General features: G+C 48.5%; 2 protein-coding genes across 8 annotated transcripts in view; one reads left to right on the forward strand and one right to left on the reverse strand.

The window, feature by feature from the left end:
- CEP15 (centrosomal protein 15) overlaps window positions 1–14,139 on the forward strand; it is a 44,959-nt gene that overhangs the window by 10,668 nt on the left and 20,152 nt on the right. For 3 of the 7 annotated variants that reach the window (XM_059715933.1, XM_019499684.2, XM_019499686.2), the window contains exon 6: window positions 6,713–6,977. The exons of 2 other annotated variants lie outside the window; for them this stretch is intronic. In XM_059715933.1, coding sequence (XP_059571916.1) covers window positions 6,713–6,835 — 123 coding nt within the window. In that variant the 3' untranslated portion in view covers window positions 6,836–6,977. Of the gene's footprint in view, window positions 1–6,712; window positions 6,978–14,139 lie in introns of those variants that run through there. 2 more of the 7 variants (XM_019499683.2, XM_019499682.2) reach the window with 2 other exon arrangements.
- Window positions 9,511–13,693, reverse strand: FEZF2 (FEZ family zinc finger 2). The gene is made up of 4 exons (XM_059715794.1): window positions 13,106–13,693; window positions 12,574–12,708; window positions 12,345–12,477; window positions 9,511–12,259 (listed from the first exon to the last, which is right to left on the reverse strand). The coding sequence occupies exons 1-4, from the start codon at window positions 13,691–13,693 to the stop codon at window positions 12,018–12,020; spliced, it is 1,098 nt and encodes a 365-aa protein (XP_059571777.1). The 3' UTR covers window positions 9,511–12,017.

The following is a 14,139-nucleotide window of genomic DNA, read 5'->3' on the forward strand; positions in this document are numbered from 1 at the left end:
ACCTCTAGGAAACGTAGGTAGTTTACAGCAGGCTGAGGGGATAGCTTAGTCAACGCCTCCTTAGAAACTCCAGTGATCGAGCTGCACAGAGCATACTGTACATTCTCAGACCATGCCAGAAGCACTAACTTCTCGGGGTCTTTGCTGATCCTCTATAAGTAACTGAAACGTCTGTCACTCTATCCTCTGCCATACTCTCTTCTGCTAATTAATTTTCCATTTAAGGTCTGGGTCCTGGATTTATGACAATAGAAACCAGTGTGAATCTGGGATGAATCCAACCATAAAGTTCACTTTGCAGCCTCTGAAGGAAAAAGCAAGAGTCAGTTATATTTAGTCCCTCTTAGTTTAAAGCCAACTGTTGTGCCGCTTTCATTCTTTTAATGGGTTAGGCCATGGGAGTCTGAGAGAACCAGGAAAAAAGCCATCTTCAAGCAAACATCCTGCTCCTGGAGTGCAGGAGGTGAGGAGCTTGCTTTCTGCCTTGGACCCAGGACAGCTCCTCAGCTTCCCACTGCAAAGATAGAAAGCCGGTGGCTTTTTTGCTTTGATGTAAGGCCAGCACTTTGGCTGCTGGGCCTGGGAGCCAGCATCTGTTGCTTTCTAGTGGTTACATGCTGTTGCACTTGAGTCAATAAGAAAAATAGCATTTCTGTTTCAATACAGGTGGCTAACACTCTCTTAGCATAAGAACAGTTCATAAACGTCGTGTGGATTGGGGGTGTACAGTCCACTTCAGTCAGCCACAGCCTAACCAAATTAGTTGCCAAGTTGAGATTTAGGAGCAGTGAGTCTTTATCCCCTTCCTTAGTGGCAGGGGATGGAGCCTCCTGGTCAGGTGCGGGAGGTGGGACCTGCATCCCTATATTTGATCTTTGTGTTAGGAGTGGATAGCAGTATGTTCCCTGGCCAGTGTTTCCGTAAGCATCGCAGTCTGATCACCTGAGATCACAGCCCCTGTACCCTGCCCTGTGAGGAAAGGGAGAGCTGGGTACCTAGAACATAATGTGCATTTAATTAATCAAACAAGATTTAATTATCCAGCACTGAGGCATGTTAGTGAGGAATGTGTGGCCCCTCAGAACAGGGATCAGCTTCTCAGCTGGAGACCACGGGAACGGTTTGTGAGGACCAGCATCTGCAGAGGCTCTTTTCTGTTAGAACAGTGCCTTGTTTGCTGAATTAAAATTGCTCTCAGATTCACCAGCAAAAAATTCCCCTCAGCTGTATGAAAATTGATTTACATTTTTCGAGGGAATGTTAAAAGTTCATTTTAAACTTTTTCTATTGAAGTGTCCATTAAACTGATAAGTTTTTACAGAAACTGCCATCTTAGAAATATCCTGTTGAGTGGGTGTTGGTGTTTGTAACAATAACGTTGTTTTCATAATATGTGATGGCAGATTAGCACGCTTCTCTGCAGTGTTGTTAACAGTTGTAATTAAGGAATAAACAGTAAAGGGTGTCAGTCCGATGACAATTTCATCTATAGTGTCACAATACAAAATGTCACAAAATATTAGAACTGTTATATAACTACAAAAATATCAAATTAGGCTTTCATCTTAGAAGCAGAGAGTTTAAAAAAAACCTGGCATAGAGACTGTCGCAATTTTATACCTACTCAGTGTTTTGTCACAAAGACAAGTTGGTAATATTTTCTTCTGTAAGATTACAAGCATAGTTCTCAGTCATACATCTGATTTAACAGGCGTGCATGCGGCTCTTTAGAAATCTGGGGCTCTGGATTTTTAAACTCAGCTGCATTTAGCAGAGTGGAGGAGAAGGATCCTTTTTTATGAATCCAGAGGATGCCTTTCAAGGGAAGTTGGGTGCCCAAAAGAAGGATAGGATCTCCACCTGGAGATGTGGATTCGGTTCCTTCCTCTGCCACAGATTTTTTGTGTCACTGTGGCCAAGTCACATAGAGCCAAATCCTCAAAAGTGCCTATATAAATTTGATCTCAGCCAGAGGTGGGCTCCTTTTGAGGATTTGGGCTTTTGTTTCTCCATGCCTGAGTTCACCATCTGTAATATGGGGATATGGAATTTTCCTAATTCGGAGGGGAGTTGTGAGTGTACAATAAAAAATTTGAGGTGCTTGGATACTATGCTAATAGAGGCCACATAAATACTTTGGAGAGGTAGAAACTCCTTGAGAGGTGAATGGAAATTGGAAAACCTAACTCTCATTTGTGCCTTTGAAAATTTCTAGGACATCAGATAATAAATAACATTTGAACCTGGTGAAATTTAATTTAGTATCAGTTGACCTGAAAATGAAAACTTAAAATGTTTTGAAATTGTGAACCATTGATTTAAGGAAAGAATCACATTCCAAAATTTAGGCTGTTTGATCTATGCAGTTAGTGCCTCCAAATAGATTTATTTTAGCTAATTTCAATCAGTTGAAACAAACGGAGGTTTCAGGATTAAAATTCAGTGAGAACATTATGCTTCTAACAAAGGGCTGCTTTATGTTGCATAGAGGGGCGCGGCTTAAATCAAAAACTTGCACTGAAAAAACACTGGAAGTGCCAAACTCATCCTTCCTCTTGGGCAGGACACTGAAATTTGGGATTGTTTTGGGACATGATCTTGGAAGCAGCAGGAATGCTGGTAGTGCTGGAATACTGTCCAACACAGAGAAGTCTATGGAATGAGACAGACCAGAAGTAAAGCACCTAAACTGAGAGTCAGAAATAAGCATAGTCACAGAGAACGAGGGCCTGCAGATTGCCGTCTGCACCAGCAAGCATAACCACAAGCAGTCAGACTAATACATCCAGAAGTTGCATGCAGACGGTGTGGAAGAGCAAAGGAAATGAACCCGAGTCATGCAGCAGGGCAGCTGAGGTCAACAATGGGGAACGAAAGCAGGCTCCAGACAAAGCAAGGGAAACGCACACAATTGCACTGTACGTAGCACTGAGTAGACCTGTCAGCTGCCTTATTAGCTGTGCACATGTTTTGCTGGTGCTGTTGCTAGTTCGTTGTGCCTTAACTTGTGACTTATCTTTCATAGGTGTTGGCCCTGATCCAGGAAAGGGCTTTCATATTTTTGCATAAATCTGATTGATGATTGTAATACAATGAAAGCTCATGCAGTCCTAAGAGAGATGCTTTCCTGAATCAGCAGTGTTGTTGGAGTATGTGATTCTATGTAGTCCTTTCCAGCTCTGACCCAGTCATCTTTTCTTAAAGTTTTCAGCTTATGCAGTTTTCTCCCAGTTCTGAGCAAATGCTTTTTTGCTCAGGACCTAACCAAAGTAACTTGCTGCCTAACCCCCTATTCTTGTCCAGCTTTGCACCACTGGTCTTTAGTGGCAGCATGTTTCTATCAGTTACACTGCATAGCCCATGGTAGCCTGTGCCCCCAAGCTCCTAGCTGAAACAAATGCCTACTTGAGAAGAACAGCAGGGAAAGCACATTACTTGGCTGTTGGGAATTATCGTTTGAGTATCTCATAAGAAGGAATACTGAATCACCTTATTTTTTAAGTTAATGTAGAAATGAGTAACCGCTGTACTAACCTAGGAACACAGCTTGATTCATACCCATCTTGTCACCACCAACACCACCGCATTTTCTTAGCTGTGTACCTTTTGGTCTGTCTTGGCAGTGAGAGTGGGACAAAGGGGCTGGTTAGCTCTCTCTGGGGAATGAGAAATTTCTTAGTTCCAAATCCTTTTTTCAAACCCATTGGTACGTTCAATGAAAAATATAGGCATAAGAGTACTTGAGGGATTTATTAAGCTTTGTCTGCACTTTGCCTTTCTATGGTGTCCTCTCACCTGTATATAGGCAAGATCATATTTTTTCAGTGCCTGCTCAGACTGTGATTGGGCTTGCAGCCTAGGGAGCTGGTTATCAGACTGAAGCCCACTTCATACTTGTGTGCATTGAGAAACCAATAAAACCTGACTGAAACTGTGTGTAGTTTCAGAGGCTGCTTCTCAAAACTGGGTCCTTAAAGTTATTTAAAAAGTGTTTAATATGAATACTTTGTTTCAGATAGAGCTAAGCTGCACAATATACAGATACAACTTGTTATAATGTATCTTCCATGATTTGAAGGTTCTTATGCCATTTTGATATAGGGATAAAACATCATATTATATTAATATTTTGCTTCATTCAGAGATCAAATCCATGGCAAAACTATTATAAAGTTGATATAAACCTTGATCCTGCACTGACTATGTTTTTGAATTCTAGTATTACGTTACATGTATGACTTACTGTGCATAAATCAGAGCTGAATTTGGTTGAGTTAGTATGAATACTGTAGCAGGCAAACTGAGTTATGCTAAAGCTAGTGCAACAAAAGCTTAGCAGCAATAAATAAAAAATGAGAACTTTGGTTACAGTAAAATGTCCTTTCCTGAGTTCTTGTTAGATGCTGAATTGAAATAGTGAATTTGCTGCATGAAGATCAGAATTTTTTTAATGCATTGCTAAGAAACCCTGTGTTCTGACAAATCCAGAGATGCAATGATCCATCTGGGTTTTATTCTTTTACAACAGTTACTTAAATATTTGGGATGCAAAATTGTCTAAGGTGTTTCTTCAGTAGCAAGAGAAGGATAGAGCTTTTTAAGCCCTTGTGCAAGAGAGAGGTGCAAAAACAGTTCATTATTTGAATCTTTTGCTGTGTGAAGTTCTTTCTTTCCAGTAAAAGGACAATTTAAATTGGGAATTTACTATTCCTTTTGAACACAGCTGGAACAGCTCTTTAAAATGATCTAACTTGCACACACTGCATATCAAATCTACTGGTTGTCTGTCCTTTCTGTTAGCCATGTCCTAGGACTTTATTAATAATATGGCTTACATATATATGAATACTAAATGTGATCTTTCCCTTACATAAGTTCCATCAGCGGTGGTGATAGCATTTACCAAAAAATGAAACAGTCTTTTTCCTGACTCTCAAAAAATTCTAAATGAAACTCCCGAATGGTGTGAGATGACAGTTACATCACTCGCATGAAGTGGGTTCGAGCAAAGTCAGATGCCGTAGGATTATTTTACATTTAGGTTATAAATGAAACAATAAGAAAAATTACTGTCCTTCAAATCACAATCTCCTTGACTATTCTACAGCTTAAACACAATAGAAAGTGCCCGTCAAATATGCCCAGCAGTGTCACAAAGCATAGGCTTTGTTTCCTGACTCACATTTCTCCATCCATATTTAGTTTGTGTATGCTCCCACTAGCTTCATTCAAAGTACTCTCTCTGTCTCCCTAGAAAAGCTTCCTGTCGACAAAGTGAACCACAGGCTTGCAGCTTTGTTTAAGCTGCTCTCCAGCCTGCACTGTTCTCCCGGCTGCGGCCACAAATACACATATGCTTTCTGGTTCTACTCAAAGATTTTTCTTTAAAAAAACAAAACAAAAAAACCCCAACTGGTTATCTGAGAAGATGGAGTTGCTCAGAGGTAGACACTTGATACCTAGGAAAGCCCAAAGCCAGTCTATTATAAAAGGAGGTTTTTCTCCATCATTTTGGGATGTTTGAATTGAGATAGAAGAGTGAATGCTGAGGAAAATCTTGAGCAAATGCTTTTTCGTTCAGGAAACAAAATAGGGCAGAGTTTATATTTCAGAGGGAAGGGTAATGTTCCCCGTCAGACATCGACACATAACAATGTACCCCCAAAAAGTAAACTAAAGAATCTTTGTATATTCTTAATCACTTAATAGCACTGATCATTCAAAAGGAACAATAGATCCACTGCTAGTATGCTTCCCTGGAAATAAAGGTTTATAATATACTAATGTGAGAGACCTAATCCATGAAAAAAAAAAAGATTTGTGTCTGAATGAAGCCTGTCACAGTTTTTCTCTGTTGTCTCTAAACTGCATTCAGAATGAGTTTAAGGAATCGTGGCTACTCTATACTGTTATGTTTTTTAGATATTTCCTTCCTTTCCCTGAGTTTCTGATTGCCAAAGTGTTTGGAGTATGTTGGTGTTTTTTTCTGTATAATCATCTTTCTCCTACTAAATTAATTTAGTGATGCCAGAATCCCATGCTAATGACATCACAATTCATTAGCAGACTGAATCAGGAGGAGAAGGTTGGTTAGGAATTAGAAAGTTTTTATTTATGCAAAATACCCTGGCAACTGGCAGCAGTAGAGAAGGTAACAGAGTATTTCTGAGAGTTGTTGGGACTTTTGGAAAATGATTGTAAAGGGTCCCAAGTGCCCTTGGAATAATGAAAATGCCTGTATGCTTTAAAAGCCAAATTCTCCCTTTATTTGCACCCAGAACACATTACTGAGTGAGGGCAATATTTTCAGGCTGGATTATGAAGGCTGAGGTCTTTCAAATTATTTAGGCACCTCACTCACACCGATTTCAAATATCTTTCAGGATCTAGCTCAAAATCTTTTAACACTTTCTTTGGCTGTGCTGGTTCAGACTCCCTCAGCCTATTCCACAAATTACACAAGGACCAGTTTCTGCTGATTTAGCCTGGTGTCATCATTAACAGCACTGGATAATGAGTGAAATGGATCCTGATCCCTGCTTAGGATTTCCATCCTCTTTTCCAGTAAAATAAGAGCCCAATAATCATGCTTCCAAAAAGGTGAAATCCAAGCTGGCTTTAGGAATCACCTGGCCAGCTTTCAATCTCTTCCTTTCGTGATGAGGAGTTTTGTGACATAGCAATTGACATGCCCTTCCTACTCTTTCTGTAGCAATATGACCAACTAGCGACCAGCCCAGCAAAAACATCAACACCTGCTGAAACTTATTCCTCCTCAGACACTCCTGACCACACTATGCAAGGTGGGAGTCACAGCTTTGAAACTCTGAGTTGATGAGGACTACTGGCAACTGCTACAGCCTCAACCCTTCTTAGGTTTTCCTGAAATTGTCATTACATGCTGCTTTTCATCTCAGAACAGTTTCTCTAGGAAGTTTGGTACAAAGCTGGAAAGGGAAATATAAAGTTACAGAAGTGCCTTGAGACTTTGCCTGAAGCTTACTGTTGGGAAAGTTCCTGTCTTTGATTCATAATGTTTCCAACCTGGCTTGACCTAGAAATTCCAGTGTATTTGGAGTTCAGTAGTTTGGGTTAGTGGAGACGAAGATATACACTACTAATACAACCATTAACACAGCTTGTGGTATCTTACACTAAGGTAGGCAACAAAAAAGGTTAATATTGGGGATTACACAAGGTTATAAAGTGGAGCCTTTAGCAGAATGAGGGAGGGGGTCTGGGGAGGAAGCGGTTGCCGAAGGGAAGAGCTTGGAAAAGGATTCTGTTTTGAAGAGCTCTGGTAGGTTACAGTTTTTTGGAGGAGGTTGTTCTTTTCCCCTTCTCTGAGCTAAAGAAAGATTATGCTATCTGTTATTTGGGGTGGGGGGAAGGGGGGAAATGGGATAGGGGTGCTGGAACAGACTGAAGAAAACCCCAATTTTGATTCCTTGGATGTAAGGCTGGCATAGAGAAAATACCCTTCCCAGAGGTGGCTGTTTCTCTAGTCTTTAAACAGCATATTTGGGGAAAGAGGGGAGCGTTCTGCTTGTGGTTTCAGCCTCATCTAGAGCTGCTTCCGTGTACATACAGAGCACCGAGATCTCTTTGCTCTGAACTGAATTATGTGCAGGGAAGACGAGGTGAACTGGGGCAGGTGACAAAGGAAAGGAAGTGACCAGCATGGAGTTGTTCTACCTGGTTAAGGAAGAGGGACCTCTGGGGAAGGAAGGAAGGGGATGTACTTAGTGAGCAAGAAACTACTTGGATTGAAAGAAATGTAAGTGGCTTGAGGGTGTAAAAGGCTGGGGGGATGGAAGTGGGTTGGAAAAGGCAGAGCCCCCTGCTCCATGTTAATCTTCCAAGTGTTTAAAACATACAGCATGTGGTTTGTCCCTCTTCTCACTTGGCAAATCTGCAGGAAGAGAGCCCTGCTCTGATGGGTCTCACTGAACTAGCTGAGCAGAAGGCTCCTCCTAGGGACCTAACACACCCACCCAACTGAAATGTCTGGTCTCCGCTCAGTAAACCTGAGAACTGCAAAAACAAAAATCCGTTGAAAAGATTCCAACATGGAAACGTTTCAGTGGAGTCCACACACCACCCACGGTTCCCTTCTCTACAAAAATGTGACGCACTTGATAGCCTTCTATTAACGACCTGTTCTCTATAGCCAGTTCTCACTCTTGTTAAAACCCTTGAGAAATGCAGTGAAGAATGCATTCTATAGGAGGGCAGGAGAGAGAAAGAATTTGCATGCATGCATGTATGCACATGTTGGCAGTATGGTAAGGAGAGGCACAGATATGTGTGTTCTCAGTCTGTGCGATCTCTTCTTGAGAGGTGACTAGAAGGGCTCAGAAAATGAAGGGTGAAAGTGAAAATGTAGGCAGAAGAGAGCAGTGGGTGAAAAGAGCATTACATGAAGGAATTGCAGCGTGGGAAGTAGAAGTACTGTCTATCAGAATCTGGTTAAGAAAACAGAGTAGGAATAAATGGTTACTTTCAACAAGGGAGTGGAATACCTGAAATTTCTGTTCTGGATTAGTCCTGTTTGATATTTATTAATGGTCCTGAAAAGGGTACGCATAGTAAAGCGGGGAAGGTGTGGGATAATAGAGTTACTGAAGCAAGGGGGCTGGGGCGGACGCGAATGGACGGCATCGTGGCAGGCGGAATTCCACATTGACAAACGCAAAGTGACACATATCGGAAGGCCCCATCCGTGCTGAATTTTGCCGACAACTCTGTTTTTCTCTCTCTCCCTCTCCCCTAAAATGTTAAGAACTAAACTCACAGCAACCACTTTAGAGAAGGATTGAGATGTCGGTGCAGGTGGCCTGGAGAAAATCTCTGTGCAGGGTGGGCAAATGTTGGGGAATGTATAGAATAAGATTGAAAATGCCACAGTGGAAACCCACAGTGCATTCTCCTCTGATTCTGGTAACCATATTCTGTAAAAAAAAAAAAAAAAAGAGCACAAGGAGAGTTCAGAGGTGGGCGGTGAAAAAAACAGACGAATGGAGACCCCGTGAATGCTAATATTAGCCCAGGGCTCTTGACAGTGATCAGAACCAGAACTTTCTTGAGATGATGCAAGAACCCAGTAGTAGGGAACCACAGAATATTTTTCCCATAGAACAAGGTTCTTCCTACCTGCCCTAAATCTGAGGCCAGCTGATCTTTTCTGAAGCATCAGATAAGTTTGCACGATCTGGTTGAATCCTCCCCATGCAAAAATGCAGCAGCTCTTTGAAGTTACACAGTACATAGTAATCCTGATGGAAGCCTGGTGCCAGTGTAAGCCCCCTCGTTGCCCTTGGTGGCTGTCAGGAGCGAGGATTTCACCCCCCAAATCCTAGCACTGGAGCAATGTCAGTATGCAGCTTCGCATGCGACTCCCAAACAGATTCTCAAAACATCAATATTACTGTAAAATCATTAGGTCAATTTATCAGACCCCTGCCAGGTGGTATCTGGGGAGAAAAAGACACCCAGAAACAAAAACCTGTAAATATTTAAGCCCACTTTTATTATTTTTCCAAACGCTCCTTAAGAAACTGTTTACACACAGACTTAAACTGGATAAGTGAAAGTGATGCAAACATCTTTGTCTGTGGACACGTGGTTTAGAAATGGCTTGTATCAATTTAGCCCTGTATTGACTTAAGCTAAATTGCTAAGCCACTTCTAAACCAAAGTCAATACTGCCTTAGACCAAAGTTGAGATAAACCCAGTTCTAGACTGTTTTAAGAGTGCGTCTGCACAGGCCTTGTCTAGACTAGGGGAAAAGCTGATGATTTTCTTTTTTAAATCGAGCTAGTTGAAGGTAGCTGCAAACCCACTGAATGCCCTTGTAGACACAATTCAATGCCCTTAGCTCAATTTCAGCAGGTGGAGGGAAAGAGAGCCCAGTGTCCTGCCAGGCTACTTAAACTTGTGCAGGCTCGGTCAGGTCTTCCCTGGAGGGGAGGCCAGGTCTATTTTGAAACCTGTGCTGTCATTTCATGAAGGCAAGGTGGTCATCATTTTAATGCGCTAGCTGGCTGAGCTGAACCCTAAGATGGAGTCGGGGATTTACATCTAACAACTACCACGTTAAAAGTTTTATAACTATCTATCTTGTCTTCACATGCTTAAAATACAGCCCTCCCCCTGTTCGACACGTAGCCTTGGTGCACAGGCCGGCAGTAGCAAAGAGAGGTGTGATGAAGCCAGGCTTCCCTCCAGGCTCCTGTGCTGGAGTGCGAACGCTGGGAGGATGTCCATCACCCGTGGTGGCAGAAGTCTTTGCGTGTGACTTTGGCTGCAAGCGTGGAGGCAGATGGTGCTTCCCAGGCCTCTGGCTGGGGGGGAGGCTGGCCGGGTGGCTGTGACCTTCCTAGAGACTTCAGGAAGGAGGGTGGCGCTAGCAGAGGGGGGGGTGTGGATGGGGGCCAGGCCTCTCCACAAGGAGAGGGTGAGCAAGCCGTGTCCTTGTTCGGCCAGTTAGCGCTGGCTGGAAGGCCACCCTGTCCAGCAGCAGCGTGCTGGGGAGAGGACATGCCCGGAGGTTTTTTTCCATCCCAACGGGGCAGTGGAGCCCTCCACTCCATCCCCAGCGGGGGCCTTTCTTTTCTTCTCCACCAGCTTTGAGCAGTCCTGTTTCAGATTGGCCTTTTTATGTTTGATATAAAGAATAGTTGTTGGCCAATTCCATCTTTTCATCACTGCTCTCCAGGCCTGGATCCAAGCGGCTTGTCAGATGCTCATTAACTCCCCCTTTGGCTCCTTGCAGCGTGTCTCCTAAGCTCATTGTGCCAAGAACTAGCGCTTCTTTCTCTTTACACGGCTCTCTTTCTCTGCTCCATCAGGGAGACAAATTACTTTCCAAAAGGGATCGCCAGGGATGGTTTAATGAGAATTTCTCGGGGGCTGGCGGTGGAAATCAATGTAGTTAACATTCGGTGCACTTAATTGGACTTTTCTCTTCTGCCTCCTTCAAAAAAACTCTGGAGCTATCCTGTTAATCTCTCATTTGTAATCAATTGTGTTGACTAAACAAAAGTCTAGGTCGTCCTTTCTTCCTGTCCCAGACAATCCTTTGTTGCCTCTAAATGCCTCATTCTTGAGTGCTCCTGGTCGTGTAGATGGGTTCGATTGTTGACAGTTCATTATTGCGCTTTTGTCCATGTAATCTCCCTCGCTGTGTTTTGCATGTGCATGCCTTAATGAGCTCCGTTGGCAATTAACATGTTTCTAGCAGCAAACCGGTTGCTCAGACGTTTGCAGAGGGGAGTGCAGGGAAAAGGACAACGCAGCTGCTTTGAGTCGCTTCGCTCCCCGGTACTTCTCGGCCGGCCGGGACACACCTGGGCCCCCGCCTCTCCCGCGCCTGGGGCAGGCATGGGGCTGGGGATTAGCGTGGGGCAGGGGGGCGGACACACACGCACACGCACACACTCGTTCACGCACTCGCACACCGCGGACTGAGACGGGGGTAGGCAAGCAGCCCGCTAAGCGCTGGCAACTTGGAGGTGTCATTCTTTCCACGCAGGCACCTCTCACCCCCCCGGAGGCACCAGGCCTGCTCAATCTGTTGTGTTCGTGGCTGTGGCTTTGGAAGAGAGAGAGGGGGGAGGGAGGGTTTTCTTTTTCTCTTTTTTTTTTTTTTTCCTTTTTCTTTTCCCTTTAATATATTATTTAATTTGAGGCTTGCTGGCACGGCTGCCGAAGCGCGAGCAGTCCCGGGCAGCGCACCCATCTTGCGAGGGAGAGATAATTGGAGTCTCCGGGGTGGGTGACAGAGCCCAGCCGCCCCTCCCCTACGAGGGGGGGGGTGCCCCCCGCGGCTCAGCCCCTGCAACCCGTCCCTGCCGGGTGTGCGCCTCGGAGGGGCCAGCCACGCACCCCCCCTCGCTCGCTCGCCCGGCGGCGGCGGCGGCGGCGGCGGCTACGAACGTGCGGGGCGCGGCGGAGCAGAAATGCGCCGGGCCGGGCCGGGCCGGGCCGTGTCGCGCCGTGCGGGTCCGCGCCACCCTCAGCTCTGCGCGGGGCCGGGCGGCGGGTGCGGGCCGCCGTCGTGCAGCTTGCGGACGTGCTTCTTGAGGTCAAAGTTCCGGCAGAAGCCCTTGCCGCAGGCGGCGCAGGTGAAGGGCTTCTTGTCGTTGTGCGTGTGCATGTGGAAGGTGAGGTTGTAGACCTGGTGGAAGGCCTTGCTGCACACGCTGCACTTGTACTGCTTCTCGCCGCTGTGCGTCAGCTTGTGGTTCTTGTAGTTGCCTACGAGACAGCAGAGCCCGAGCCCAGGCGCGCAGCCGGCCGCCGCCCCGCGCTCCCCGCCGCCCCCCGCCGCCCCCCGCGCTACCTTTCTGGTGGAAGCCCTTGCCGCAGAACTCGCAGACGAAGGGCTTGTAGCCCGCGTGGATGCGGATGTGCGTGTTGAGCGTGGAGCTGCGGTTGAAGGCCTTCCCGCACTGCGCGCACTTGTGCGGCTTCTCCTGCGGGCGAGCGGACCCCGTGCCAGCGGGTGGGCGGGCGGGCAGCCCCCTCCCCCGCGCCTCCCCCGCCGGCCGCCGGCCCGGCCCGGCCCCTACCTGCGTGTGGATGATCTTGTGGCGGCACAGCGTGCTGGCCTGGCGGAAGCCCTTGCCGCACACCTTGCACACGAAGGGCCGCGCGCCCGTGTGCACCGGCATGTGCCGCGTCAGGTTGTAGTGCGCGTTGAAGACCTGCGGGAGAGGCGCGCGGGTCAGAGCGGCGGGCAGCGCCGCGCACTGCCTGCCCGGCGAGCCCCCCGTGCAGTGTCCGGCTGTTCCCCCGTGCAGTGTGTGGTGTGACTAGTCCCTTATGCAGTGCCCGGCTAGTCCCCCGTGCAGTGTGTGACTAGTCCCCCGTGCAGTGTGTGGTGTGACTAGTCCCCCGTGCAGTGCCCGGCTAGTCCCCCGTGCAGTGTGTGACTAGTCCTCCGTGCAGTGTGTGGTGTGACTAGTCCCCCGTGCAGTGCCCGGCTAGTCCCCCGTGCAGTGTGTGACTAGTCCTCCGTGCAGTGTGTGGTGTGACTAGTCCCCCGTGCAGAGCCCGGCCCTGCACGGCATGTGTGCGCAGCAGTGCCCGCGGCGCACTCACCTTGCCGCACACCTCGCACGTGAAGCTCTTGGGCTTGCCCTCGGCCGGCGCGCCCAGCTTGCCCGGCGGGGCCTTGCGCTCCGCGCCCTCCTTGACGGCCTGGTCCAGCTGTCCCGGCAGGCGCTCCTTGTGCGGGAACTGGGCGCTGGGCAGCTTGGCTCGCTCCAGCAGCTTGGCGCGCTCCAGCAGCAGCAGCTTGTGCGGCGCGGGGCCCAGGGCGGCGGCGGGGAAGAGCGGCTCGGCGGCGGGGAAGGCGGCGGCCGCCTCCAGGTAGTTGAAGTAGTAGAGGGCGCGGGGCGGCTGCGGGACGGGCTGCGGCTTGAGCAGGCGGGCGGCCGGCGGCAGCAGCGCGGCGGGGCCCAGGCTCAGCTCCGCCTTGCAGCAGGCGCCGCAGCCGGCCTTGCAGGGCGCCGCCTTCCAGAGCTCGGGGAAGCCCAGCGACGGGGCGGGCAGCGGCGCGGGCAGCGCGCAGGGCAGCGGGGCGCGCACGGCCGGCGGCTCCGCCGTCTTGGCCATGATGCGCTCGATGGAGAAGGCCAGGCTCTTGGCCGGGTTGACGGCGGTGTGCACGGGCGCCGAGCTCGCCATGCCGCCCCGGGGGGAAGGGGGTTACCTGCGTCCGCGCCGTCACGCCGCGCCGCTCCCCTCCGCGCCTCGCGCCTTTAAAGCGGGCATGGCGTGAAGTCACGGCGAGCCGGGTGACACGGGGATGCCACCGTGCCCGCGCCGTCCCCAGCCGCCGGCGGCCCCCTCCCTCCCAGGCGGGCGCGGGGAGGAGGGGTCCGGCCAGCCCCCGCCCCGTCCCGCCCCGCCCGCCTGCCCGCCCGGCCCTGGTGTAGCGCAGGCTCCGGGACGCGGCGACTCGCGGCTTCCCGGAGCCGACGGCAGCCGGGACCGACCGGGCGCGATTCCCCGCCAACGTGTGTCAGCTCCCCCGGCCCGGCATGTTGCAGCTGAGGGGTGACGTCAGGGCCCCGGGAGTGACGTCAGGGCTGGTGTGTGTGTGTGTGTGTGAGGGGGGACGGGCGGAATGA

Source organism: Alligator mississippiensis, chromosome 12 (genome assembly GCF_030867095.1).
Source record: "Alligator mississippiensis isolate rAllMis1 chromosome 12, rAllMis1, whole genome shotgun sequence".
NCBI lineage: Eukaryota > Metazoa > Chordata > Crocodylia > Alligatoridae > Alligator > Alligator mississippiensis.

Coding starts and splice junctions, on each gene's coding strand:
- FEZF2 (XM_059715794.1), bottom strand. CDS start 13,693: ATGGCGAGCTCGGCGCCCGTGCACACCGCCGTCAACCCGGCCAAGAGC. Junction 12,709..13,105: donor CGTGCGAGGTGTGCGGCAAG/GTGAGTGCGCCG, acceptor CCTCTCCCGCAG/GTCTTCAACGCGCACTACAA. Junction 12,260..12,344: donor CAAGGGCTTCCACCAGAAAG/GTAGCGCGGGGG, acceptor GCTGTCTCGTAG/GCAACTACAAGAACCACAAG.